The sequence below is a fragment of the Phyllobates terribilis genome, unplaced genomic scaffold, assembly GCF_046119375.1.
Source record: "Phyllobates terribilis strain yellow unplaced genomic scaffold, ASM4611937v1 Scaffold_9__5_contigs__length_417890890, whole genome shotgun sequence".
Lineage (NCBI taxonomy): Eukaryota > Metazoa > Chordata > Amphibia > Anura > Dendrobatidae > Phyllobates > Phyllobates terribilis.
The window spans coordinates 53,553,001-53,580,205 of record NW_027362769.1 but is presented as its reverse complement, the minus strand read 5'-3'; the positions used below and the strand labels follow the sequence as shown (position 1 = coordinate 53,580,205).

The 27,205-nt window shown below is 47.0% G+C and overlaps 1 protein-coding gene across 1 annotated transcript in view; it reads left to right on the top strand.

Annotated features, from left to right (window-relative positions):
* Window positions 1–5,545: 5,545 nt before the first annotated feature.
* Window positions 5,546–27,205, top strand: part of CASP10 (caspase 10) — an 82,763-nt gene continuing 61,103 nt past the window's right edge. Inside the window, exons 1-2 of the mRNA XM_073646492.1 lie at window positions 5,546–5,761; window positions 24,418–24,752. Of these exons, the coding sequence (XP_073502593.1) occupies window positions 24,457–24,752 (296 nt within the window). The 5' untranslated portion in view covers window positions 5,546–5,761; window positions 24,418–24,456. The remainder of the gene's footprint in view (window positions 5,762–24,417; window positions 24,753–27,205) is intronic.

Genomic DNA, 27,205 nt, shown 5'->3' with positions numbered 1-27,205 from the left:
GGGGATGGTGTGGGTGTGTGTGTGTGTGTAGGCAGATGTCATTGTGTGTGTCTGTGTGTGTATGTGTGTAGGCAGATGTCATTGTGTGTGTGTGTGTATGTGTGTGTATGTATGTGTGTGTGTGTGTATGTGTATGTATGTGTGTGTAGGCAGATGTCATTGTGTGTGTGTATGTGTGTGTGTGTCTGTGTATGTGTGTGTATGTATGTGCGTGTGTATGTGTGTGTATGTATGTGGGCAGATGTCATTGTGTGATGTCTGTGTGTGTGTGTGCAGATGTCATTGTGTGATGTCTGTTTGTGTGATGTGTGTGTGTATGTGTGTGTGTATGTGTGTGTGTATGTATGTGTGTGTGTGTGGGCAGATGTCATTGTGTGATGTCTGTTTGTGTGTGTGTGTGGGCAGATGTCATTGTGTGATGTCTGTTTGTGTGTGTGTGTATGTCTGTGTGTGTGTGTGTGTGTGGGCAGATGTCATTGTGTGATGTCTGTTTGTGTGTGTGTGTGTGTGTGTGGGCAGATGTCATTGTGTGATGTCTGTTTGTATGTGTGTGTGTGGGCAGATGTTATTGTGTGATGTCTGTTTGTGTGTGTGTATGGAGGGGGGGCAGATGTCATTGTGTGATGTCTGTGTGTGTGTGTGCGTGGGCAGATGTCATTGTGTGATGTCTGTTTGTGTGTGTGTATGTCTGTGTGTGTGTGGGCAGATGTCATTGTGTGATGTCTGTTTGTATGTGTGTGAGTGTGTGTGTGTGTGCAGATGTCATTGTGTGATGTCTGTTTGTATGTGTGTGTGTGGGGGGGGCAGATGTCATTGTGTGATGTCTGTTTGTGTGTGTGTGGGCAGATATGATTGTGTGATGTCTGTTTATATGTATTTTTGTGTTTCAAATGTGTTTATGCGTGTATGTATATGTCTGTATATGTTTGTGTGTGTGCGTGACTGCGTGCGGCCACCTGCTGAGTATAGTTGGCGCCGTGCGGCCTCCTGCTGTATCTGGGGGGGCGCCGTGCGGCCCCCCGCTGTGTATAGTTGGCTACGTGCGGACCCCGCTGTGTATAGATGACTACGTGCGGCCCCCCGCCGTGTATAGATGGCGCCGTGCGGCCCCCCACCGTGTATTGATGGCGCCGTGCGGCCCCCTGCTGTGTAGAGATGGCGCCGTGCGGCTCCCCGCTGTGTATAGATGGCTACGTGCGGCCTCCCGCTGAGTATAGATGGTGCTGTGCGGCCTCCTGCTGTCTCTGGGGGGGGCGCCATGCGGCCTCCCGCTGTGTATAGATGGCTACGTGCGGCCTCCCCCTGAGTATAGATGGCGCTGTGCGGCCTCCTGCTGTCTCTGGGGGGGGGGCGCTGTGCGGCATCTATACTCAGCAGAAGGCCGCACGTAGCCATCTATACACGTATACTCAGCAGGAGGCCGCACGTAGCCATCTATACGGTGCCATCTATACACAGCGGGAGGCCGCACGGCGCCATCTATACACAGCGGGAGGCCGCACGGCGCCATCTATACACAGCGGGAGGCCGCACGGCGCCATCTATACACAGCGGGAGGCCGCACGGCGCCATCTATACACAGCGGGAGGCCGCACGGCGCCATCTATACACAGCGGGAGGCCGCACGGCGCCATCTATACACAGCGGGAGGCCGCACGGCGCCATCTATACACAGCGGGAGGCTGCACGGCGCCATCTATACACAGCAGGAGGCCGCACGGCGCCATCTATACACAGCGGGAGTCTCAGTGCTTTGCAAGAGCAGTCAATAAATTCTGCTGGACTAATTCTGAGCACCATAAAGTCTGGTTCGCTTCTAACCTGCTGTCTTCATTTTCAGCTTGCTGAATTCTAACTCATTTACGGTCATTCGAGACGATGCCTTTGCTGGTCTCTTTCACCTTGAATACCTGTAAGTGCTCCACTTAATGTCATATTTTTGATTCTGTTCTTCTTCATCTTTTGGCATGTGCAATTGTATGAGCAAGTATTCATATGAATTTATGACCTACTTAAACCTTCGAGGACCTTAAATTTTATTCAATCAAATTTTTTTCCAGTTTAAAACTATGGGACATATATGTGCCTTGGTCCTCAAAGGGTTTTTAAAGGGGCATTTTTTTTATATACCTTGAAATTAAGCCCTACCCCATGGAATGAAGCCCTACCTACATGACATCTGAGAGCTACATGGATCCCGCTTGTGAGGTGCCTGTCCGTCACTACTATTCAGTTTTAGGGTCCACTCACTAAGCCATATATTCTCTCATGCAAGAGAATAGGGCCAATTATGCTAATGACACTTGGCTCAAACTCTGTCAGAGCTTCAACTGAGTGTGATCCGATTCTCTCGCAGCACAGATATGGAGAAGATGGAGAACTTACTTTCTCCATCTTCTCCATAGTCTCTGTGAGTGTTCATCGGACTGCACTTGGATGACATCCGAGTGCAGTCCAATGTTTTACGTGCACCCATAGACTTGTATGGGTGCACATGGTCCGAATATCGAATGAGATTATTTTCTCATGCCGATAATCGCAGATCTGCACTGTCCCATAGTATAACATAGGGCCGAGTGCTATCCGATAAAACATCACATAGCATTCGGCCGTGTTATACGACAGTGTGAGCGAGCCCTTAGAGTCAAGGAACATTTACATGCAGATGATGATATTACTCTCCAAGTGCATATTTTTTTAGGCGAGTTCATAGTAAATGCTTTGCCTTTTTGACATGTGATCAACTAAAGAACAAGAAAGATTTAGGACCTCCCCTATAGAGAAACGGAAAATAGTTTGGAGGACTTGCATGTCCTTTTTTATTTATTATGAGAAAATCATAAAAGATCCCGTTTTTTAACCATGCTGTGACTTTCTGCTGAGGGAGAGAGCTGCCCTATTCAGAGTCTGTAATAAGACCTGCTGACAAAAGTGTTGAAGATACAGTCTAATGTGAATTAACAATGAAAAAAAGTTAATTTCACAAATGGCTTGTATTTTTTTTAATACAAACCTTTTTGTGTTTACAGCTCCTTTAAAGGGAATCTGTCATCAGGTTTTTGCCACCTAATCTGAGAGCAGCATAATGTAGGGTTAGAGGCACTGATTCCAGTAATGTGTCACTTACTGGGCTGCTTAGTGTTGTTTTGATAAAATCATTGATTTGTCAGAAGGTAATTATCACTAGATGACTAGTAAGTTCTGTAGGACCCCACCCCCATCACTGATCAGTAGATTTCTGTGTACACTGAGCATGGGCAGAAAGCTGCCAATCAGTGGTGTGGGCGGGGCTACACAGAGCGCAGCATTCAGAGAGCTGCTAGATCTGCAGCTGATAAAACGGTGATTTTCTCAAAATGACAACAAGCAGCTGAAAAAGTGACACATCGCTGGAATCAGGGTATCTGCCCCAATATTGTGCTGCTCTCAGATGAGGCAGCACAATTAATATTGTGCCAAATTAATTTCCCGTGAACTATCACATGATCTATCACAGGGGATCATGTGACATGTCACGTGATAAATCAGGTGTGGGGGGGGGGCCGCGCCTTCTAAACTGCCCGGGGCCCTTGCTACTCTTAATCCACCCCTGGGTGCAGTAATAGGGACACATACGGCAGCAGCGGCTCAGTATTGGGGTATCAGTAGGATGAGGAGTTTGTGCAGGTTGGGAATAGATGGAGACGGAGCTGGTAATGTGAGAAGTCAGATGTGTCTATGTTGTAATCTGTGTAGATGAGTCCGTGACTGGAAAAGTTGCCATGTCGGTCTGGGACAGATGGAAAAGACAGGAAAAGTGAATGACTCCACCAAAAAGAACGTCATCTGTAAGTCACTAACTATAACTGTACAGTACTGTCTTATATGTTCTACAGGACTGGTATCTACCACTATATGTCACCATATGGCAGTAATATCAGTGTACCACCATAGCTGTAATCAGGGTTACTGGTTAGGAGCCCACTCAATTGTTTCGCCCACCTGAGCTGACCCCTAGCTACGCCTCTGGCGCAGCCCAATAGACTATCATAACCAGGAGTGCTACACAGCCGTCTGCACCAGCCCATAGGGTATGTACACAAGATCCTTTTTTGGCAGCGCTTTGAACGCAGCATACTTGTGCTGTGTCCAAAGAGCTGCATGAAGGTGAATCCACATGTGTTCATTGAACCATTCGGATTCACCGCATCCTATACATTGCACTATAGAATTTCTCTTGCAGAGACCAGCGTCTCCGCAAGAAAAATTGACTTGCTGCGGTATGAAAAGACGCGCCACATATCTGTGTCTGCGGGTGATCTGCAGGTGCACGGAGACACATAGTGGACATGGGATTTGTATAAATCCATCCACTGTGCTGTAACATCTGGCCGCTGTGGATTGCATGCAGTACAAGTGCGCAGCGTCCAATCCGCAGCGTTTACTTACCGTCTGCACCAGCCCTTAATCACACTAAGGCTGCGTGACCACTGTTTTTCAAGCGTTTTTGCTGCAGAATTTCCACAGCGAAAACACTTGGTAATACGTGCCCCATGGTCCCCATGATAATCCGCATGTGCTATGCACATGCTGTGGAAATTTCTGCTGCGGATTATCAGTGCGGAAAAATACGAAGCATGTCCATTAATTTTGTGGACACACAGTATAATTGCCGCCGTTGACTTGCATTGAATCGCATAATATCCGCATGACTACATGAACACATGCAGATATTAAGCGATTCAATGTGCGGATGGTACCCGGGTCTGGAGAAGAGGAGACTCTCCTCCAGACCCAGGTACCATAGAACCTGTTAAAAAAAGAATTTAAAATAAAAAATAAAGATTATACTTACCTTCTGATGGGCCCCGGGGTTTTCTTCGCTGCTGATGTCGGCGGTCACGTGACCTGTCACATGAATAAATTACGTCATGAAAGGTCCTTCACACCACCGCGAGCCAAGAGACCGGACGTAGCGGAGAAAAGACCGGGGGCCATCAGAAGGTAAGTATAATCTTTATTTTTTACCATTTTTATTCTTTTTTTTTAACTATTACTTGGTCACACTATATAAATCCATGCCGGTTGCATGGATTTATATAGTGTAACCAAGTTGACAAACACTTTCCAAGTGATGCTAAAATTGCTTGGAAAGCGCTTGTCAACCCGCATGCGGAAATGCATGTGAAGAACGCTTCACTTCCGCACGTCCCTGGCAGGAAAAACGCATGTACAACCCGCATGTACAATCCGCATGAGTTTTTCCTGCCAGGGAGATGAGGAAAAAATTTGCAGCATTTCTGCATGGTGGGCACATAGCCTTAGTTTTGCTTTTTAGTGGAAAATAAAACTCAAGTGCTGAGTCTGTCACACAAAACCACACAACACCACAAAGACACCTGGGCTTTTTTGTGGCTGTCTGTATTTTGCAGGTGACCCTGGAATACTTCTAGGCTCAGTGTCATAGCCTCATCTATAGTGAGAAGGTTAGCAGCCCCCCATGACCGCCTCCCTGCTGTCACCCCGGGGTGAGGAGGCTCCGGGCTCCTTCCCTCCTCTCAGGATGAACCTTCTGCTTTCGGTTTAGAGAGGTAGGAAGTGACACGGCGGCGGCGGCGGCGGCGCGCACACAGGACGGCTCCGGCACCTCCGCTCCTCTCTGCTCTCCCTACTTTACCGTGACACAGCGGGGACATGGTGACAATGGTCGGCGGAGACTTGTAGGAGGTGTCGCGGCTTCAGGGACGTCTGCAGCCCGGTTCTCGGCAGTTTTCTAACTCTGGTAAGTGAGTGGCAGTCGTGTATGAGGAAGTGTGGCGGAGCCGGGAGCCATGTCCGGAGCTCGGGCCGCCCTCACCCGGGACAGCGCTCAGCAGCCCCATTACCCGCACTTTATAGCGTTTTCTGTGGGCGGGTGGTCCTCACATAACAGCCCCAGGTCGGATGTAGAAGCAGACTATGGCCTGTATAGGACTCCATGCCCAACTTTCCGGAGCTCTACCCCAATAGGGCCACGTTCATACCTTACATTCTGTATTACGTTTTTCCTGTTCAGTTTTCAGCAAGGAATGTAGTGTTCAAAACGTATCATTACATAACTACTGCAATCAGAAGCAGGGGCCCCACTGATTAATATGGGGCCACCTGTGTTTTGCTTTGTGTCAGTTTTTGGAACAAGAAAAATCGCATCATACAAACGTCTCCATAATAATCAATGGAGCCCGGCTGCTGTTTGAATCAGACCTTTATATTTTCAATATTCCCTTTGTCAGTTGCTAAAAACCTGAGCAGAAAAATGAAACATCAAAATGCAGGTGTGAATGTTGCCTAAGGTGGCATTCACAGGAGAGGACACACTGTGATGAATAGCCTGTCTACAGGGATGCCACCAGGAATCTCAGGGCCCCCTTGACACTTCGCTTCCACCCCTCAAACCTTCCACAGTCCCATCACCCACTCTTGGTAAAACTCCACTTCTGCACCATGTCCTCACCAATCACACATTAAGGGCAGAGACAAACTGCCGTATAACTTGTGCGATGATCGCATCGCACTGAACGGACTGGCCAGCACCTCTCCTGACCTGAAATTGACAGCTGCATAGAAATCCATCATGCTGTCGAGCTCAGGTCAGGAGAGGTGCCAGCCAGGCCATTCAGTGCAATGCGATCGTCGCACTTGTGATACGGCAGTGTGTCCCTGCCCTAACAGTTCCTATCCAACCATATCACATACATAGCCATCAGCTTTTGTTTTGGACAAAAAAATGTAGTAAGCTGCCACCACGACAAGGTAGACTCTTTAGCAGGGTCCTGCTTTACTCTAACTTATTAAACATTTCTTAAAATATCCAATACTCTTTTTAGGTATACAGTACAGACCAAAAGTTTGGACACACCTTCTCATTTAAAGATTTTTCTGTATTTTCATGACTATGAAAATTGTACATTCACACTGAAGGTATCAAAACTATGAATTAACACATGTGGAATTATATACTTAACAAAAAAGTGTGACACAACTGAAAATATGTCTTATATTCTAGGTTCTTCAAAGTAGCCACCTTTTGCTTTGATGACTGCTTTGCACACTCTTGGCATTCTCTTGATGAGCTTCAAGAGGTAGTCACCGGAAATGGTTTTCACTTCACAGGTGTGCCCTGTCAAGTTTAATAAGTGGGATTTTTTGCCTTATAAATGGGGTTGGGACCATCAGTTGTGTTGTGCAGAAGTCTGGTGGATACACAGCTGATAGTCCTACTGAATAGACTGTTAGCTGCTTTTTTCTTGCCATAATACAAATTCTAAGTAAACAAAAACGAGTGGCCATCATTACTTTAAGAAATGAAGGTCAGTCTGTCTGAAAAATTGGGCAAACTTTGAAAGTGTCCCCAAGTGCAGTTGCAAAAACCATCAAGCGCTACAAAGAAACTGGCTCACATGAGGACCGCCCCAGGAAAAGAAGGCCAAGAGTCCAATTTGCTTCTGAGGATAAGTTTATCCGAGTCACCAGCCTCAGAAATTGCAGGTTAACAGCAGCTCAGATTAGAGACCAGGTCAATGCCACACAGAGTTCTAGCAGCAGACACATCTCTTCAACAACTGCTAAGAGGAGACTTTGTGCAGCAGGCCTTCATGGTAAAATAGCTGCTAGGAAACCACTGCTAAGGACAGGCAACAAGCAGAAGAGACTTGTTTGGGCTAAAGAACACAAGGAATGGACTTTAGACAAGTGGAAATCTGTGCTTTGGTCTGATGAGTCCAAATTTGAGATCTTTGGTTCCAACCACCGTGTCTTTGTGCGACGCAGAAAAGGTTAACGGATGGACTCTACATGCCTGGTTCCCACCGTGAAGCATGGAGGAGGAGGTGTGATGTGTGGGGGTGCTTTACTGGTGACACTGTTGGGGATTTATTCAAAATTGAAGGCATACTGAACCAGCATGGCTACCACAGCATCTTGCAGCGGCATGCTATTCCATCCGATTTGCGTTAAGTTGGACCATCATTTATTTTTCAACAGGACAATGACCCCAAACACACCTCCAGGCTGTGTAAGGGCTATTTGACCAAGAAGGAGAGTGATGGGGTGCTACGCCAGATGACCTGGCCTCCACAGTCACCAGACCTGAACCCAATCGAGATGGTTTGGGGTGAGCTGGACCGCAGAGTGAAGGCAAAAGGGCCAACAAGTGCTAAGCATCTCTGGGAACTCCTTCAAGATTATTGGAAGACCATTTCCGGTGACTACCTCTTTAAACTCATCAAGAAAATGCCAAGAGTGTGCAAAGCAGTCATCAAAGCAAAAGGTGGCTACTTTGAAGAACCTAGAATATAAGACATATTTTCAGTTATTTCACACTTTTTTGCTAAGTATATAATTCCACATGTGTTAATTCATAGTTTTGATGCCTTCAGTGTGAATGTACAATTTTCAAAGTCATGAAAATACAGAAAAATCTTTAAATGAGAAGGTGTGTCCAAACTTTTGGTCTGTACTGTATATATATATTTTTTTAAGGGAATGTGTCTCATACATTTTTTAAAATGACCAAGATCACATACAAGGGACAAATACCACCACACCATGACGAGATCACATATTGCCACCCCATAGTGACCGAATAATACCAAATACATGGAACAAATACCGCACCATGATGACCAGACCACATATTACCACCCCATAGTGACTGAACAATACTACATACAAGAAACACATACCTCCACACCATGGCCAGCCCACATATTACCACCCTTTAGTGACCGAATAATACCACATACAAGGGACAAATACCGCCACACCAAGACCAGATCACATGTTACCACCACATAGTAACTGAATAATACCACATACAGTACAGACCAACAGTTTGGACACACCTTCTCATTTAAAGATTTTTCTGTATTTTCATGACTATGAAAATTGTACAGTCATACTGAAGGCATCAAAACTATGAATTAACACATGCGGAATTATATAGTTAACAAAAAAGTATGAAATAACTGAAAATATGTCTTATATTCTAGGTTCTTCAAAGTAGCCACCTTTTGCTTTGATGACTGCTTTGCACACTCTTGGCATTCTCTTGATGAGCTTCAAGAGGTAGTCACCGGAAATGGTCTTCCAACAATCTTGAAGGAGTTCCCAGAGATGCTTAGCACTTGTTGGCCCTTTTGCCTTCATTCTGCAGTCCAGCTCAAACCATCTCGATTGGGCTCAGGTCTGGTGACTGTGGAGGCCAGGTCATCTGGAGTAGCACCCCATCACTCTCCTTCTTGGTCAAATAGCCCTTACACAGCCTGGAGGTGTGTTTGGGGTCATTGTCCTGTTGAAAAATAAATGATGGTCCAACTAAACGCAAACCAGATGGAATAGCATGCCGCTGCAAGATGCTGTGGTAGCCATGGTGGTTCAGTATGCCTACAATTTTAAATAAATCCCCAACAGTGTCACCAGCAAAGCACACCCACACCATCACACCTCCTCCTCCATGCTTCACGGTGGGAACCAGGCATGTAGAGTCCATCCGTTCACCTTTTCTGCGTCGCACAAAGACACGGTGGTTGGAACCAAAGATCTCAAATTTGTACTCATCAGACCAAAACACAGATTTCCACTTGTCTAATGTCCATTCCTTGTGTTCTTTAGCCCAAACAAGTCTCTTCTGCTTGTTGCCGGTCCTTAGCAGTGGTTTCCTAGCAGCTATTTTACCTTGAAGGCCTGCTGCACCAAGTCTTCTCTTAACAGTTGTTAAAGAGATGTGTCTGCTGCTAGAACTCTGTGTGGCATTGACCTGGTCTCTAATCTGAACTGCTGTTAACCTGCGATTTCTGAGGCTGGTGACTCGGATAAACTTATCCTCAGAAGCAGAGGTGACTCTTGGTCTTCCTTTCCTGGGGCGGTCCTCATGTGAGCCAGTTTCTTTGTAGTGCTTGATGATTTTTGCAATTTCACTTGGGGACACTTTCAAAGTTTTCCCAATTTTTCGCACTGACTGACCTTCATTTCTTAAAGTAATGATGGCCACTTGTTTTTCTTTACATAGCTGCTTTTTTCTTGACATAATAAAAATTCTAACAGTCTATTCAGTAGGACTATCAGCTGTGTATCCACCAGACTTCTGCACAACACAACTGATGGTCCCAACCCCATTTATAAGGCAAGAAATCCCACTTATTAAACCTGACAGGGCACACCTGTGAAGTGAAAACTATTTCCGGTGACTACCTCTTGAAGCTCATCAAGAGACTGCCAAGAGTGTGCAAAGAAGTCATCAAAGCAAAAGGTGGCTACTTTGAAGAACCTAGAATATAAGACCTATTTTCAGTTGTTTCACACTTTTTTGTTAACTATATAATTCCACATGTGTTAATTCATAGTTTTGATGCCTTCAGTGTGAATGTACAATTTTCAAAGTCATGAAAATACAGAAAAAATCTTTAAATGAGAAGGTGTGTCCAAACTTTTGGTCTGTACTGTACAAGGAACAAATACCGCCACACCATGATGAGAACACATATTACCACTCCGTAGTGCCCGAATGATACCACATACAAGGAACAAATATCGCCACACCATGACCAGATCACATATTACCATCACATAATAACTAAATAATACCACATACAAGGAACAAATACCGCCACACCATGATGAGATCACATATTACACCACATAGTAACCGAATAATACCACATACAAGGAACAAATACCACCATGACTAGACCACATATTACCTCCACAAAGTGACCGAATACTACAAAACTGATCAATAATAAAAAAAACACAATACTAAGTGCCATTATACACAGGGGCTCTGTATATAGTGTCAGTGTACTGTACAGGTAATACAGTGATCAGCAGTGCCGTTATACACAGTAGCTCTGTACATAGTATACAGTGTATAGTGTCAGTGTACAGGTAATACAGTGATCACTACTGACATTATACACAGAAGCTCTGCATATAGTGTATAGTGTACAGGTAATTCAGGGATCACCAGTGACATTGTACACAAGAGCTCTATATATAGTGTCAGTGTATAGGTTATACAGATATCACCAGTGACATTATACACAGGAGCTCTGTATATTGTGTAAGTGTACAGGTAACACACTGACTTAACAGTGACTTCTCTTGCTTAAGACCTTCATCTTTGCTTTTCTTCTTCATCCATCACAGACCACCATCTCTTTTTCCAGCCATGACTCTTCTCTGCTTAAAATAACACACAGTTATCTAGAGCACCGCTTCCAGAGCACATTCCTCACTTTTTCCCCAACTTCTATGTTATCGGTCCGTTTGGTGGAACCTCTGTGCTTCGGTGCAAAGAGGGACCAGCGGGGCGTGACTAAGTGCCTACTCGGACTGACCCAGGTCACACGGTGGCTTAGTTGACTCCGTGAACCAGGGAGGGACCGGGCAGGTGAACCAGGTGCCACTTTGGGACCGACCTTGTGTGAGAGCAGGTGACTCCCATGGGTCAGATGACTGGAGCTGACCGGTACAGCGGATGAGCACTGCAGGAAGGCTGGCGGGTGGTCCGGGTAGATAAGCAGGCAGGTACTGCTGATAGCCAGACAGGTGCTCCGGGTAGGCAAGCTGGCGGGCACGGCAGGTTACTTGGCAGGTGCTCCGGGTAGGCAGGCTGGCGGGCATGGCAGGTAACAGGCAGGTGCTCCAGGTAGGCAGGCAGACAGGTATGACAGGTAACTGGCAGGTGCTTCGGGTAAGCTGGCTGGCGGGCACAGCTGTTAGACAGACTGGCAGGCAGAACTGTTAGACAGGCTGGCGGACTGGACAGACAGACAGACTGGCGGTCAGGACTGACACGCTGCGGGACCTGAGGGCTGAGGAAAGTGTTAGCACACAAACAACCACCTTGCACAGGCACCTCCATTTTGGAGGAGGTGCCTTATATAGAAGTCCTCCAGCCATTGGCCGGGGACTCTTTAGGACGGCGCGCGCGGCCCCTTTAAGAGGGAGGGAGCGCCCTAAGCACAGTGCCCGGAAAGCTGCGTGCGGTGCGCGCCACAGCAGCAGCAGGGGAGCAGGAAGACGCCGGACCGGGACCGCGGCAGTGAGGGGAGCGGCGTCTCTGCCCAGCAGGAGGCAGAGACGCCGATGCTACAGTACCTCCCCCTTAACGCCCCTCTTCTTTAGGCCTGCTTGAAATTTTTTAAGAAGATGAGGGGCATGAATGTTCTCCCTGGGGTCGCAAGACCTCTTTTCCGAGCCAAACCCCTTTCAATCCACAAGAAAGAAGGTCTTTCCTCTTACACTCTTGGTGGCCAAAATGATCTCTACCTCAAAGACGTCCTCAGCGGAGACTGGAGCTGGAGCGGTACCTGGATCGTCAGAGAAAGAATCAAGAACAACTGGTTTGAGGCGAGATAAATGAAAGGAGTTGGGAATCCGTAAGGAGGTCGGGAGTTTCAGCTTGTAAGCCACGGGATTAATTTGGTTCAGGACCTCGAACGGACCGATGAACCGCGGACCCAACTTGTAGGAAGGTATCTTGAGACGGACATATTTGGAGGAAAGCCAGACCTTGTCTCCCGAACAGAATTGAGGCAGATCCAGACGTCTCTTAGCATGTTTCTTCATCCGCTCGGAGGACTGAAGAAGTGCAGATCTAGTGTCTTCCCAAATAGCCGAAAATTCACTGACGAGAGACTCTGCTGCAGGATTGTCCACTGAAGAGGAGACGGGAAACGGAATCCGGGGGTGTCGACCGTAGACCACAAAAAACGGAGATTTAGTGGAAGACTCGCTCTCATAGTTGTTATTGGAGATCTCGGCCCAGGGCAAGAGCTCAACCCAATCGCTATGGTGAGCGTTGACAAAGTGCCGAAGAAAGCAGGTAAGGATCTGGTTGATACGTTCCACTTGACCATTGGACTGAGGATGATAAGCAGAAGAGAAATCCAAAGAGACATCCAGCAGCTTGCACATGGCTCTCCAGAAGCGCGAAGTGAATTGAACTCCGCGATCCGAGACAATGTGGAGGGGTAGGCCGTGGAGACGGAAGATGTGATGGATGAAGTCCTTAGCCAGCATAGATGCGGACCAGGCAGAGGGATGAAGTGGGCCATCTTAGAAAAGCGGTCCCCGACCACCCAAATGACAGTACAACAGGCAGAAGCAGGGAGATCCGTGATGAAGTCCATTGCAGTGTGCTGCCACAGAGCGGAAGGCACGGGAAGAGGAAGAAGACGGCCAGCTGGAAGGTGCCTGGGAACCTTGTTACGGGCACAAGAGGAACAAGCCGATACAAAGTCTGCAACATCCTTGCGCAGGGAAGGCCACCAGTCATGTCGGGCGACGAGCAGAAAGGTCTTCCTCTGACCAGCATGACCGGCTAGTTTGAATGAATGGCCCCAGAGTAGAACCTTCTTTCGATCCGGAACCGCTGCAAAGGTCTTACAGGGTGGAAGATGAGACAGGTCAAACGGAGCAACAGTCATTACTTTGGAGTGGTCATTGATATGTAGAGGCTCCTCCTCTTGGTCGGAAGACAGGAATGAGCGGGATAAAGCGTCAGCGTTGATGTTCTTGTCCGCCGGGCGGTAGTGCAGAGTGAAGCAGAATCGGGTGAAGAATAGAGACCACCATGGCCTGACGCGGATTTAGTCTTTGGGAGTTCTGCAAATAAGTGAGGTTTTTGTGGTCAGTGTAGATGATCACCGGCTGCAGAGCCCCCTCCAGCAAGTAGCGCCACTCCTCCAGCACTAATTTGATGGTCAGCAGCTCACGATCTCCTATGGAGTAGTTGCCCTCGGACGAAGAGAAGAGCTTGGAGAAGAAGCCGCAGGTTACCATTCTCCCGGACGAGGATTTCTATGTGAGTACTTCTCCGTCTCCGGAGGAGGATGCATCAACCTCCAGGAAGAACTGCTTGTTGCAATCCGGACGGTGTAGCACAGGAGCGGAGGAGAAGGCTTGTTTAAGGGAAACAAAGACCTTCTCCGCTTCAGAAGTCCACTCCCTGGGATTTGCTCCTTTACGGGTGAGCGTGGAGATGGGAGCAGTCCGGGAGGAGAAATGAGGAATGAAGAGGCGGTAATAGTTTGCAAAGCCCAGGAATTGCTCAATCGCCTTCAACCCCTCCGGTCGGCGCCACTTTAAGACGGCAGACACCTTCTCGGGATCCATCCGCAGACCAGTCTCGGAGATAATATAGCCCAGGAACGGCAGAGATGTCTGCTCAAAGAGGCATTTCTCTTGGTTAGCGTATAGGCGATTCTTCCGGAGCCTCAGCAGAACCTAACGAACATCCCTCCGGTGTGAGGGCAGATCCGGAGAGAAAACCAAGATATCATCCAGGTACACCACCACGCAAGAATACAGGAGATCACGGAAGATGTCGTTAACCAGCTCCTGGAAGACGGCTGGAGCATTACAGAGACCTGAGATTCCCAGCTGCTTCGGAATCCAGGTGGGCTGTCTTGAAGAAGCGGGTCTCACCACTGGAAATGGAAACAGACAGAGTCAAAGATGGAGAGGGTTTATTCTTGCCTAGGACTACCTCTCCGAGCGGTCCTAGACACTGGAGTTTCCCGGCCTCACCGGGCAGGAACGGATCAGATGCTCTATACTGCCACAGTAGAAGCAACTCCCCTCGGCTCGGCGTGTCTCCTGGCGAGACTTGACCATCTTGGTTTGGTCAATTTGCATAGGCTCAGGCGAACATGCCAGGGAATTGCTGGTTGCGAGGCTGGCCTTTGGAAAGTTGGAGCGAGTCTCGGAAATCTTCTCTCCCGGGTGGTATCCTTAGCACTTTCCAGAAAACGGATGTCAATAACTCCAGGTCGTCCAGGGTGGAAGGGATGTCACGACCGGCTAGCTCATCCTTGATCCGTTCGGAAAGACTCTCCCAAAAGGTGGATACCATGGACTCATTGTTCCAGGCAAGTTCAGATGCGAGGGTTCGGAAACATATGGCATACTGGCCCACAGTGAGACTCCCTTGGCGGAGACGGAGAAGTGAGGAGGCAGTAGAAGATTTTCGTCCAGGCTCATCGAAGACCTTCCGGAAGGCAGCGAGGAAAGCCAGAAGATCGGACACCAGGGGATCCCTCTTTCCCACAGAGGGTTTAGCCATGCCAATGCCTCCCCGGTGAGGTGAGACATGATGAACGCCACCTTGGCCCAGTCGGAGGTGAACTGGTGTGCCAGGAGTTCAAAGTGCAGCGTGCACTGATTTATGAACCACCGACATAAGACGGGGTCACCACCAAAACGTGGAGGCGCAGAAAGCTGGGGTCCAAAGCCGGGTGCCACAGCGCCTCTGGGTTGAGGTGCCACCGGAGCGGGTGCCGCTCGGTTAGAAACAGAAGCAGTCGGGGTGGAGAGCGTGTCCAGGCGGGAGTTGACTGTCCGCAGATAGGACAGGATAGTATCCTGTTGGGATCTCTGATGTGAGACCTGGTACAGGTCAGAGAGCGAAGGAGCCTGGGAGCCACCGGATTCCATGGCTTGTGCAAACTGTTACGGGTCCGGGTGGTGGAACCTCTGTGCTTCGGTGCAAGTAGGGACCAGAGGGGCGTGACTAAGTGCCTACTCGGCCTGACCCAGGTCACACGGCGGCTTAGTCGACTCCGTGAACCAGGGAGGGACCGGGCAGGTGAACCAGGTGCCACTCTGTGACCTACCTTGTGTGAGAACAGGTGACTCCCACAGGTCAGATGACAGGAGCTGACCGGTACAGCGGATGAGCACTGCAGGAAGGCTGGCGGGTGGTCCGGGTAGATAAGCAGGCAGGTACGGCTGATAGCCAGACAGGTGCTTCGGGTAGGCAAGCTGGCGGGCACGGCAGGTTACTTGGCAGGTGCTCCGGGTTGACAGGCTGGTGGACACGGCTGGTTACTTGGCAGGTGCTCCGGGTAGGCAGGCTGGCGGGCACGGCAGGTAACAGGCAGGTGTTCCAGGTAGGCAGGCAGACGGGTATGACTGGCAAACTGGCAGGTGCTCCGCGTAAGCAGGCTGGCTGGCACAGCTGTTAGACAGACTGGCAGGCAGAACTGTTAGACAGGCTAGCGGACTGGACTGACAGACAGACTGGCTGGCAGGACTGACAGGCAGCGGGACCTGAGGGCTGAGGAAAGTGTTAGCACACAAACAACAACCTTGCAAAGGCACCTCCATTTTGGAGGAGGTGCCTTATATAGGAGAAGTCCTCCAGCCATTGGCCGGGGACTCTTTAGGACGGCTCGTGCGGCCCCTTTAAGAGGGAGGGAGCGCGCGTGCGCGCCCTAAGCACAGTGCCCGGGAAGCTGAGTGCGGTGCGCGCCACAGCAGCAGCAGGGGAGTAGGAAGACACCAGACCGGGACCGCGGCAGTGAGGGGAGAGGCGTCTCTGCCCGGCAGGAGGCAGAGACGCCGGTGCTACATTCTACACTACACACTTGAATACAGATGTGCACCCACCATTAATATATCATTACTTATTATGCAACCCACCATTCCAAATATGAATTGTAATCCACCACTGTGCCCCCCACTAACTAATAGCCACTTTCCCCACCCAATAAATATGTTAAGTAAGGTGTCCACTACTTTTTAAAATTGTCCCAATGTATTTACCCTGTGACTATAAGTCTTTTTGTTATTACCTTTGGTAGTCTTTATTGCCTGTGAGCGGCGCTATCACTGGCCGCTCACAGGCATCACCTGACCCCCTGCAGCAGCCGGCTCTTTCTTCCGCTGATGTCACGTCAAGTGAGGCGTGACATCAGTGACACGGTCCCCGCGGTGGATGCTGGGCTGTGGGCAAGGTTACCCCACGCGTCACACCCAGCATCCACCACGCGCTTTCCCAATGAATGAGGAGAGGGAAAGCGCGTGATGGATGTTGGGGGTGACACGCCGGGTAACCCCACCCACAGCCCAGCATCCACCGCGGGGACCGCGTCACTGATCTCATGCCTCACTTGTCGTGACATCAGCGGAAGAAAGAGCAGGCTGCAGCCGGGGGTCACGTGATGCCTGTGAGCAGCCAGTGATAGCTCCCCTCACAGGCAATAAAGACTACCAAAGGTAATTACAAAAAGACGTATAGTCACAGGGTAAATACATTGGGGCAATTTTAAAAAGTAGTGGACAACTCCTTTAATTAATTAGCACCTGTACTCTTTCCTCCAATTCATTACCAGTCACACTTCTGCATCCTCAATGCCCCCCACTCTGTACCCCTCGCTCTCCCGAATCATTATATTCACATGCCCCCCTCTGCCCCAATTCATTATGTCATGTCCTCTCTCTCCCACCTCCACACTCTATTCATTATCAACTGCTCTCTCCCATCCTCAATTTATCAGTATTTGCTGCCCCCCACCTCCAATTCATCATCATTTGTTGTCCCACATCCGTAGTCTCAATACATAATTTACTACCCTTCAATTCATCATTATTTGCTGTACGTTACAGTATGAACCCCCTCGGTATACTCTTTGAGCCTCCACATAGCCCCCTATATACAATATGAGCCCCCACATAACCTCCGAAATACAGTATGAGCCCCCCCTGTATACAGTATGAGACCCCACATAGCCTTCCTATATACATTATGAGCCCTCACATAGCCTCTCTGTATACAAAGTGAGCCCTCACATAGCCTCCTGTATACAGTATGAGCTCCCACATAGACTCCTATATACAGTGTAAGCCCTCACATAGCCCCTATATACAGTATGTATTCCCACGTAGCCCCCTATATACAGTATGAGACCCCACATAGCCTCTCTATATACAGTGTAAGCCCCCATATAGCCCCCTGTATGCAGTAAGAGCCCCCACATAGCCTCTGAAATACAGTATGAGCCCCCACATAACCTCCAAAATACAGTATGAGCCCCCCATGTATACAGTATGAGACCCCACATAGCCTCCTATATACGGTATGAGCCTCCACATAATGTAAATACAGTATGAGCCCCCACATACCCTCCTCTATACAATGTGAGCCCTCACATAGTCACCAATGTACAGTATGAGCCCCCACATAGCCACTCTATATACAGTATGAGCCCCCACATAGCCCCCTGTATACAGTAAGAGCCCCCACATAGCCTCTGACATACAATATGAGCCTACACATAGCCTGCTATATATAGTAGGAGACTCCACATAGTCCATTGTATACAGAGTGAGCCCCCCACATAGCACCTTTATATACAGTATGAGCCCCCACATATCCCCTATATACAGTATGAGCCCCCACATAGCCTTCCTATATACATTATGAGCCCTCACATAGCCTCTCTGTATACAAAGTGAGCCATCGCATAGCCTCCTTTATACAGTATGAGCTCCCATATAGACTTCTATATACAGAGTAAGCCCTCACATAGCCCCTATATACAGTATGCATTCCCACGTAGCCCCCTATATACAGTATGAGACCCCACATAGCCTCTCTATATACAGTGTGAGCCCCCACATAGCTTCCCATATACAAAATGAGCAACTGCATAGCCTCTCTATATACAGTGTGAGCCCCCACATAGCCTCTCTATATGCAATACACGCCCTCACATACAGTGCCTACAAGTAGTATTCAACCCCCTGCAGATTTAGCTGGTTTGATAAGATGCAAATAAGTTAGAGCCTTCAAACTGCAAACGAGAGTAGGTTTTATGAACAGAAGCATAAATCTTACAAACCAAAAAGTTATGTTGCTCACTTGAATTTTATTAAATTTTAAACATAAAAGTGTGGGTCAATTATTATACAACCCCTATGTTTAATATTTTGTGGAATAACCCTTGTTTGCAATTACAGCTAATAATCGTCTTTTATAAGACCTGGAGTTATCTTGGCCCACTCCTCCATGCAGATCTTCTCCAAGTTATCTAGGTTCTTTGGGTGTCTCATGTGGACTTTATTCTTGAGCTCCTTCCACAAGTTTTCAATTGGGTTAAGGTCAGGAGACTGACTAGGCCACTCCAACACCTTGACTTTTTCCCTCTTGAACCAGGCCTTGGTTTTCTTGGCTGTGTGCTTTGGGTCGTTGTCTTGTTGGAAGATGAAATTACGACCCATCTTAAGATCCTTGATGGAGGAGCAGAGGTTCTTGGCCAAAATCTCCAGGTAGGCCGTGCTATCCATCTTCCCATGGATGCGGACCAGATGGCCAGGCCCCTTGGCAGAGAAACAGCCCCACAGCATGATGCTGCCACCACCATGCATGACTGTAGGGATGGTATTCTTGGGGTCATATGCAGTGCCATCCAGTCTCCAAACGTCACGTGTGTGGTTGGCACCAAAGATCTCGATCTTGGTCTCATCAGACCATAGAACCTTGAACCAGTCTGTCTCAGAGTCCTCCAAGTGATCATGAGCAAACTGTAGACGAGCCTTGACATGACGCTTTGAAAGAAAAGGTACCTTACGGGCTCGTCTGGAACGGAGACCATTGCGGTGGAGTAACGTTACTTATGGTATTGACTGAAACCAATGTCCCCACTGCCATGAGATCTTCCCGGAGCTCCTTCCTTGTTGTCCTTGGGTTAGCCTTGACTCTTCGGACAAGCCTGGCCTCGGCACGGGAGGACACTTTCAAAGGCTGTCCTGGCCGTGGAAGGCTAACAGTAGTTCCATAAGCCTTCCACTTACGGATGATGCTCCCAACAGTGGAGACAGGTAGGCCCAACTCCTTGTAAAGGGTTTTGTACCCCTTGCCAGCCTTGTGACCCTCCACGATCTTGTCTCTGATGGCCTTGGAATGCTCCTTTGTCTTTCCCATGTTGACCATGTCTGAGTGCTGTTCACAAGTTTGGGGAGGGTCTTAAATAGTCAGAAAAGGCTGGCAAAAGAGATCTTTAATCCACACATGTGAAGCTCATTATTCTTGGTGCCTGAACTACTTCTTAATACTTTAGGGGGACCAAACAGAATTCTTGTGGTTTGAGGGGTTGAATAATAAATGACACTCTGAATTAACTTTTAACGTTTAAAAAAAAAAAATAAATAAATAAATTTGCTGCAGTGCATTTCCCACTTCCAGGCTGATCTACAGTACAAATGTCACAATGCCAAGTTAATTCCGCATGTGTCAACCAGCTAAATCTGCAGGGGGTTGAATACTACTTGTAGGCACTGTAGCTCCCTATATATAGTATGAACCCCACATAATTTCCTTTACACAGTATGCGCCCCCACATAGACCCCTATATACAGTATAACCCCCACATAGCCTCCTAAATGTGGTTTGAGCCCCCACATATCCCCCTAAATACAGTATGAACTCCCACATGTCCCACTATATATTGTATGAGCTCCTACATAGCCTCCTATGTACAGTGTGAGCCCCCGCATTGCCTCTCAATATACAGTACAATATGAGTCCTCACATAGCTCCCTATATAGAGTATGAACCCCAACATAGCCCTCTATATACAGTATGATCGATACATAACCTCCTACATACAGAATGAGCCCCCACATAGCCTCTCTATATACAGTGTGAGCCCTCATATAGCCCCCTGTATGCAGTAAGAGCCCCCACATAGCCTCTGAAATACAGTATGAGCCTACACATAGCCTGCTATATATAGTGTGAACTCCCACATAGCACCTCTATATACAGCATGAGCCCCCACATAGCCTTTTTATATAAATTATGAACCTCCACATAGCATCCTATATAGAGTGTGAGCCCCCCCATAGCCTCTCTATATACAATGTGAGCCCTCGCATAACCCCCTGTATACAGTATGAGCTCCCACATAGTCTCCTATATACAGTATGAGGCCCTACATAGCCTCTTTATATAAAATGTGAGCCCCCTGTATACAGTATGAGACCTCACATAGCCTCCTATATACGTAGTACCTCTATATTCAATATGAGCCCTCACATAGCTCCCTATATACAGTATCATCCCCACATAACCTCCTTTGTACAGTATGAGCCCCCACATAGCCCTCTGTATACAGTATGAGACCCAACATAGCCTCATATATATATATATATATATATATATATATATAAACATATATATATACAGTATGAGCCCCCACATAACCTAAATACAGTATGAGCCCCCACATTGCCTCCTGTATACAATGTGAGCCCCCACATAACCACCAACGGACAGTATGAGCCTCCACATATCTTCTCTATATACAGTATGAGCCCCCACATAGCTTCCCATATACAGAATGAGCAACTACATAGCCTCTCTATATACAGTGTGTGCCCCCACATAGCCTCTCTATATACAATATGCGCCCTCACATAGCTCCCTATATATAGTATCAACCCCACATAATTTCCTTTACACAGTATGCGCCCCCACATAGTCCCCTATATACAGTATAACCCCCACATAGCCTCCTAAATGTGGTTTGAGCCCCCACATATCCCCCTAAATACAGTATGAACTCCCACATGTCCCACTATATATTGTATGAGCTCCTACATAGTCTCCTATGTACAGTGTGAGCCCCCACATTGCCTCTCAATATACAGTACAATATGAGTCCTCACATAGCTCCCTATATATAGTATGTACCCCAACATAGCCGTCTGTATACAGTATGATCGATACATAACCTCCTACATACAGTATGAGCCCCCACATAGCCCCTTATATACAGTATGAGACCCAACATAGCCTCCTACATACAGTATGAGCCCCGACATAGCCTCCTGTATACAATGTGAGCCCTCACATAGCCACCAATGTACAATTTGAGCCCCCACATAGATTCCCATATATAGTATGAGCTCCAACATAGCCTCCTATATACAGTATGAGCCCCCACATAGCCTCCTATATACAGAATGAGCAACTACATAGCCTCGCTATATACAGTGTGAGCCCCCATAGAGCCTCTCTATATACAATATGAGCCCTCACATAGCTCCTTATGGGAACCCCCACATAATTTCCTTTACGCAGTATGCACCCCCACATGTCCCACTATATATGGTTTGAGCCCCCGCATAGCCTCCTACATACATTCAAACATCCCCTACATGTATGTAGAAAAACAAAAAAACAACATACTCATCTCACTCCTGTTCCCCCGGTAAGAGGTGAGAAATGGTAAGAAAGAGTTTAATCTAGAATAAATGTATTTCTCTTCAAACATGGCTAAATATAAATTTGCAAAGGTACTAGCGACGGGAGTCCCCATCGTGGTACCATTTTTATGTAAAAAAAAAATCACCTGTCCGTAAATTTAAAGGCACATTATGAGTTAATACGAAATCTAGTTTCTCACAAATAAAATATTTTAAATTTTTCATAGTCATATATAAAAGCTGTCTTAATGAATTAATAGTAACAAAAGAGAAAAAGCCAGCTTACCAAGACAGCAATATGTCCTACACAGCCTGGTCCATAGCCACTGTCATGGACATCAAACGGTTAAGGATATAGAGGAGGTTCAGATCAAGATGTAGTAAAAAATTCCAGACTTTACTGAAGTGCGTTAAAATATGATAACATAAAAAATATGCAGTGATCAGCAGGTAGCACCGTAGGTGCATGTTTTCTGATTGTATCCCTATTTTAATGCACTTCCATAAAGTCTGGAATTTTTTAATCTCTTTTGAGCTGGATATCCTCTATATCATTAATCTTATTGAATCAATACCTCTATTTTGTGGAATACTTAGTGTATAGACCCTATATAGCTATTGATGTCAAATTGTAGCCTTCTTGCCATTTGGTTTCTTGTAGATCATGTAAAAATGTGTTTGTGTCCTTTAAATAGGAAGGTACGTCTCTCAGCAAAGGTGCAAGTAGCCAATCTACTGTAAATATGGTAGCATGCTCAGTGATTGAATCTATGCCTGATATTATAGGCTGACCAGTTGGTCCTGTAGTTGTCTTATGTATTTTAAGCAGGAAATACCAGTTTGGTTCACAAGGGTATATGGGAAATTATTGTTCTGCTTTCTTTTTTTTTTAATTGTACCTAACTTTAAATGCTTATGTAGAAAGGATCGTAATTGGTTTGGATACTTGTTTGTAGATTCTTGTGAGACAAGCCAGAACCGTAGAAAAAAAGAGACATGGACCGCACATTAAAAATCATACACTAATCTAATGCCGCTATGCAAACATTTATAAAACTGGACATGAGGTTCTGTATGACGCCCACTACCACGTCAAGGTGACCCTCTCAGAGAGCAACTGGCCTAAAGGGTGCAGCGCCGTGTGCAACCCACCGTCACAGCAAAAAGTGCACCACATGACCCCAGGTCACACTGCCCCATAGGCACATAACCCCAATTTGCGAGACAAGCTGATAGATGGTAGTGTTTAATAGTTGTCTAAAGGCTTCCGAAATATAATGGTCTTTAGTCATCAGGATTACGTTACCACCATTATCAGCCTGTCTTGCAATAATGTTTTTCAAAAATTGTATCCTTTTTAAAGCGTAACTGTTGTTTTAATTTTTATGTAATAATAATGTATTGCAAGCAATTTTAATAAGCTTTTGAATATACCTTATAAATTAAATCAGAAAGAAAGTATTTCAAAAACCTTCTAGAAGATGTCCCCCTATGCTGTTTCTGAACCAGACAATTTGCTCATTGTCAGGGTAAATCCGTATTCAGTTCCCCAGATACTGAAAACGCCTTCTAAGTGTGGGGGGGGAACCTAAACAGTGTGCGCGTGCGCCTGGTGTGCTGTTTGTCAGTGCATTAGCAGCTTTGGTCAGTCCTCAGCACAGTGCCTGAGCTATGTCAGCTGTTGGTTATCTTCAGCACACAGCTCCTTCTGCCCTGTCAGCTGATTGTTACTGAGATATGCCGGAACACAAGCAGTTTGTGACAACTGCTGGCTCTTGTGTTGCCTATGAGTGATGAAAATTTCAGCAAATGTGCCTCAGAACAATGAATAAATGTGTTATATACTACACAGTCCAGTTATATACTCTAACATTAAAGGCAGATATGATTTAGAGCTATCTATCTATCTATTAATCAATCAAGATAGATAGATAGAGTGGTGCTCATCATAATTGAAGTCAGTGACGCAAGTTACATATTGTTGGAATCAGTATTTCTGTCTCTACATCATTCTGCTCTCAGTTTAAATTGCAAAAGCCTGGCGACTGATTCATTTTAAGTGTCTATTGATTCCTCACAGTCAAAGATAATCAAATTTAGGGAAATTTATTTTGTCAATATTTCATAAGCCAAGTCTCCTACTTAACAACGCTAATTCCTATTTTAGCCTTCTTTGTGTTACATGGGGAGAACTACAACTCAGAATTAGATACGCCAGGAAAGTGAATTTTCATAGATTTCATATATGTTGACATGTTGTGCATTGCATGCAGATTCTGGCCTGTAATTCACACCAAAAGCTAAATGACTCCCATGCATATTAACTTCTTGGCGGTCTATGGATGCCAAATAGAGCAGATTGTTATTTATAGTTTACCAGATTCTGTTTTTTTAATCCCATTTTAGGAAAGGAAGGCACGTTTGTTGCCGACTGCGTTCTGACCAATGGATTTTCACAGCACGCTTATTTCAATTGATAATGAACTCAGCCAAGAGGATTTGGAATCTTTGAAATTCCTTTGCTCGGATTTGATTCCTCCCAAGAGACTCTTAGCAATAAAATCAAGTCTAGAACTTTTTACTGAGCTCCAAAAGAAAGGTCTATTTGAAGATGACAAGTATGACTTTCTGGCTGAACTGCTTTATATCATAGGTCAGCACAGTTTGCTAAAAGTGCTGGAAACTAGCAAGTGGCGTGTCCAAGAAGCCTTAAAAGAAAAGAGTACAGTATCTTTGTATAGGTAAGTTTTTAATGTTTTCATTGAATTGTCAATTAGGTCACCTGCAGACTTGTGAACCCTCACACCACACGCACTGTGAGGATGCTCCGGTGTCAGCACCGGGAATGGTGGTCATGCAGCTGCAAGGATGTGATATGCATACTCCCGGCCACATTCCGACTCACAGTGCGCGAGATGTGAGGATTCACAAGTCTGCAGTCACATAGAGTGAAAGCAGACTTGTATCCTAAGGACGGACAGCACCTTTCAATTTTATGGAGCATACTTCTTTTACATTTAATGAGTTGTCCCTAAAATACGAGATTTATGGATACTCCTACCCCAAGGAATGCTTATTTTAAAGTGATTTTATACTAAACATTCACACACATTTTTGACAAAAACTTTTTACTATGCTAATAAGGTATTTTTGTAAAAATTGCTTCCTCATTCTGAAATTGCAATATATATCTGCATGTTATTAGTTTCCTATTGAAATATTAAAGTTTCACTGCTCAATTAACTCCCTCCCGACACAGACAATTTCCATTTCAGTGTTTTCGTTTTTTCCTCCCCTTCTTCTAAGAGCCCTAACTCTTTTTTCAGTCTACATAGACGTATGGGGGATTTTCTTTTGCGGGTTAAGTTTTACTTTTGAATGACACCTGTAATGCTGTTTGCCGACGCCCCTGCATTCCTCCCCTTCTCCCTGCATGCATAGATAACGGCATACTCACCGCCCCGGCCGCGTGGCGTGTTCCCCGGCGTGCTACTTGTCTTCTGGTGTAGTTTGTGCTGCAGTTCCCGGTGGTGCGCCTAGTTCTCTCACCTCTGCTCTTAAAGGGGCAGTGTACATGATGTGTCCCCTGGGCCGTGGGGTACTTGGTGCCGGGCCGGTCGTTGCTAGGGGAGATGTCACAGTGGCGGTGAACTGGTCTGTGACCCAGGGCGGTCAATCCAAAGGGGAATATTATTTACAGGGGATTTATAGTTCTAATATACAGTTCGTGACACCACCTGTGGTATGCGGCTAAAGGGAGCCGCCACTGCGAAGCAGGTCCTCTGGAGCTTGTGTAAATGCAGCAGAGTTGGTTTAGCTCTCCACAGGTAGAGCTTAGCTCCAGGGCAGTGTAGATGTTGTTGTTATGAAGTAGCACGCGGGGTGCAGTGTAGTGCAGGGATTGATGGCGCAGCAGCAATAACTGACAGAGACGGTGGGGTGCAGTCTTCAGGGTTTTACTCACGATTTTCAGACTCCCAGTTACCAGACCAGGGCCAAGATATCTTCTCACGTCGTCCTGTGCTTACTCAGGGAGGGGTTCAGCCAACCCTCAGGTACCTTCGGAGTACATAGCGGGACCCACTTCTGTGTGTTCCTTCTGGCCGTCTCCCTGCACCTCACACCTAGTGTCCCAATCCAGTGACGGCGGACCTTGTCGTGCGACGTCTTCTTTGTCCCTTGGGTCCTCTATGGCCACCTTCTTGGTGAGACAGATGTGGATTGTGGCTGCAGTACCTGAAATACTGCAGCCTCCGGTTTCCTAGTTGAGGCTTAAAGAACTCTGCTAGTTTTAGGGACCGGTCCCCTCTGTGCGACCTGACCCCTCCACCTCCTGGCAGATTCGGGCGTACGGGTGGCCTCCAGCACTACCCGTACCCCTGGGGTCCCTTCCACGTTCCTGGAGCCCTTCTCCTGCTCCTCTCCTCCTCAGTCTGTCTTGGACCTCTCTCTAGGCCCTCCTCCTGAGCAGAGCTCCTACAGAGCTCCTGCTCCTCTCATTGTCCTCCTCTGACTGACTGGCTACACACCCAAGATGGCTTCCCTCTTTATACTACTCCTAACAAGTGCTCCCCTGAACTTTTCCTCCACCCACACCCACAACATGGTTCCCCCTACTTTGGTTCCCCCCACTCCAGCCAGGGACAGGGCTCAGCGGGGAAGCGTGATGCATCTTGCCCCTCCAGCTGGTCTGGAGTAGTGTAGTGTTGGATGCAGGTGTTAGGGTCCCGGGCAGTACTCCTTCCTTACCTGAAAGTGAGATACCACACCTCTGGGTGAGATGCAGTACCTCTGTGGCGACTGAACCCTCAGGGGCGCCACATACACACATAGTAAAATGCCTCCCAGTTCACAGCTGGGAGGCATTTGGTATAATTGTGTACCTGCAAGATGGCTCCCAGCCATTAGTTGAGAGGCATCTTGTTTAAAAGGCACCCACCCAACAGGGAGGTGCCAATCAACATAGATACATTAGGTAGTGTGGTGGTCTACTAGTGAGTTGTGAGGTCCTGAGTCTGAAGTCCCTGGTCCTGTGTGGCCAGTCCTGAACCCGTAATTCCTGGTCCTTGTAATGCCAGTCCTGAACCCGTAGTAAGTGGTCCTAGTGCGGCCAGTTCCTGAACCTCGTCCCCCGGTCTGTTTGTGGCCATTCCATCAGTATCAGAGACCCGTGTGTTTAAACGTGTGGCTAACC